The sequence below is a fragment of the Cynoglossus semilaevis genome, chromosome Z, assembly GCF_000523025.1.
Source record: "Cynoglossus semilaevis isolate Cse_v1.0 chromosome Z, Cse_v1.0, whole genome shotgun sequence".
NCBI lineage: Eukaryota > Metazoa > Chordata > Actinopteri > Pleuronectiformes > Cynoglossidae > Cynoglossus > Cynoglossus semilaevis.
The window spans coordinates 5,654,998-5,657,838 of NC_024328.1; the positions used below are offsets into that span (position 1 = coordinate 5,654,998).

Genomic DNA, 2,841 nt, shown 5'->3' on the forward strand with positions numbered 1-2,841 from the left:
CTAGAGAGGTGGAGGTTTGCACTAGAAAGAAGAGGAATGAAGGTCAGTCGCAGCAAGACAGAGTACATGTGTGTAAACGAAAGGCAGAACAGTGAAATAGTGAGGCTACAAGGAGCAGAGGTGGTGAAGGTGCAGGAGTTTAGGTACTTAGGATCAACTGTTCAGAGCAGAGGAGACTGTGGAAGAGAGGTGAAGAATAGGTGGCAGAGTTTAAGATGCTAAGATTCTCTGTGCTCTCTGCTTCCAAGGCAGGCGTGCTAACAGCTACACTATGGAACTGGCAACCCAAACATTCCTCTGAGCTGCTGAAGAGAGAATTACCTTTTTTTCATGTCTTTATTCCTGAAGGTGACTGGAAAAATGGATGAGAACCAGTTTGTGGCAGTGACCAGCACCAACGCAGCCAAGATCTTAAACCTTTACCCACGTAAAGGCCGCATCGCTGTCGGCTCTGACGCGGACCTGGTGTTGTGGGACCCGGACGTCACTAAGATCATTTCAGCCAAGACCCATAACCTGGTCAGATGGTTATAAAGCCCCCCTTACTCTGGCTGTAGAATATAAAACACTAACCCACATCATTAGTTAAATTGTTGTCCCTCAGTTAAACCTTCCTCCTTCTCCTCCTCTCAGGCAGTGGAGATTAACATTTTTGAGGGCACAGAAGTGCGTGGAGCTCCATCTGTGGTTATCAGTCAGGGTAAAATTGTTTTCGAGGATGGCATTCTCCACACCAGTGAGGGTGGGGGTCGTTACATCAGCCGCAAACCTTTTCCAGACCACGTTTACAAGAGGATCAGGGCTCGCAGCAGGGTGAGTACAAATGAAAGAATTAACATTACTGGTTTATATGCTGCTACAGGGGGATAAGGTGGAAAGATCAGTGACTCTGGGTTAGCCTCCATGTGATCACCAATTCTTGGGGGTTGCGGGTCCTGTTGTAACTTTGATAAAGGAACAAGCTGAAAGTAATTTATGTGTATTCATCTTAAAAAATAAATTGTTCTTCAGTGTCGTGTGTTTTGTTCTTTGCTGTAACCAGTTTAAACCTAACTTGGTGGCTGTTCAACTCAAAAAATGTTTAGCTCACAGAGCTGCAAGGAGTTCCCCGGGGTCAGTATGACGGGCCGGTGTGTGAGGTCACGGTGACTCCTAAGATGATGTCCACTGTGTCCTCGGTGAAGACGTCTCCTGCGAAGACCCAGCAGCAGCAGCAGCAAATTACTTCTCAGCCTGTTCGCAACCTCCACCAGTCTGGTTTCAGTCTTTCTGGTGAGTGCAAACAAACAGAATATTTTTTTTCACCAATGATGGTTCCGGTCAGTAATGGATGCTGGTATTACCCATTTTTTTCCCCCTTAAAAGTTTGTTGTTGAATGATTAAAATAAGAAAAATGTTATTTTAGGTTGGTCGCCTTGTCTTTCCATTTGTTCTACATCACAGTATGATGCCACATGGCATGTAACATGGAATGGATGGAACCATTTTTCTGTTTTTCCCAGGAGCTCAAATTGATGACAATGTCCCTCGACGCAACACCCAACGCATTGTGGCTCCCCCTGGTGGAAAAGCCAACATCACCAGCCTGGGATAAATTCATGGAAACGTGGAGCAGCAGTCACATGACATCCGTTTATCTGTGACACTGCCTGTGATGTGTCCAGATTCACCTCATCTATGTATGCACCATCACTTTAGCATCTCATTGAAAAAAAAACAAACAAGGTGAAGGCACCATTCCATCCAGTTTTCTTAAATTCTTCACTGTTTCACACACACTTTTTCTTTGCTGTTTATACACTTTTTGATTGCGTTTAGTTTGATATTATGTATATTTTGCTATACAAGATCTTTAGATAATGCTTGCAGCAGTTTGAGTTCACACTGACTGCACATATTAGAAAGAAAATGGAAACCTTTCCTTTAAGTAAGTCCAAAGCTCTAGCTCACAGAATTCCACAGATAACATACAGTGGTATGAAAAAGTATCTGAACCTTTTGGAATTTGTCACATTTCTGCATAAAATCACCATCAAATGTGATCTGATCTTTGTCAAAATCACACAGATGAAAAAACAGTGTCTGCTTTAACTAAAACCACCCAAACATTTATAGGTTTTCATATTTTAATGAGGATAGCATGCAAACAATGACAGAAGGGGGAGGAATAAGTAAATGAACCATCACATTTAATATTTTGTGCCCCCCCCCTTTGGCAGCAATAACTTCAACCAGACGCTTCCTGTAGCTGCAGATCAGTCTGGCACATCGATCAGGACTAATCTTGGCCCATTCTTCTTTACAAAACTGCTGTAGTTCAGTCAGATTCCTGGGATGTTTGGCATGAATCGCTGTCTTGAGGTCATGCCACAGCATCTCAATGGGGTTCAAGTCTGGACTTTGACTTGGCCACTCCAGAACGTGTATTTTGTTCTTCTGAAACCATTCTGAAGTTGATTTACTTCTGTGTTTTGGATCATTGTCTTGTTGCAGCATCCATCCTCTTTTTAGCTTCAGCTGTCTGACAGACGGCCTCCGGTTTTCCTGCAAAACATCCTGATAAACTTTTGAATTCATTTTTCCATTAATGATTGCAAGTTGTCCAGGCCCTGAGGCAGCAAAACAGCCCCAAACCATGATGCACCCTCCACCATGCTTCACGGTGGGGATGAGGTGTTTATGTTGGTGTTATGTTGGTGTTTACCTCCACACATGACGTTGTGTGTTCCTCCCAAACAATTCAACGTTGGTTTCATCAGTCCACAAAATATTTTGCCAAAACTTCTGTGGAGTGTCCAAGTGCCTTTTTGCGAACATTAAACGACCAACAATGTTTTTTT

The 2,841-nt window shown here is 43.2% G+C and overlaps 1 protein-coding gene across 2 annotated transcripts in view; it reads left to right on the forward strand.

The window, feature by feature from the left end:
• Positions 1–2,698, forward strand: part of LOC103397699 (dihydropyrimidinase-related protein 2-like) — a 10,837-nt gene extending 8,139 nt beyond the window's left edge. For both annotated transcript variants that reach the window (XM_008336061.3, XM_008336062.3), the window contains 4 exons: positions 349–519; positions 634–813; positions 1,086–1,272; positions 1,504–2,698. In XM_008336061.3, the coding sequence (XP_008334283.1) occupies positions 349–519; positions 634–813; positions 1,086–1,272; positions 1,504–1,595 (630 nt within the window). In that variant the 3' untranslated portion in view covers positions 1,596–2,698. The remainder of the gene's footprint in view (positions 1–348; positions 520–633; positions 814–1,085; positions 1,273–1,503) is intronic.
• The last annotated feature ends 143 nt before the right edge of the window (positions 2,699–2,841 follow it).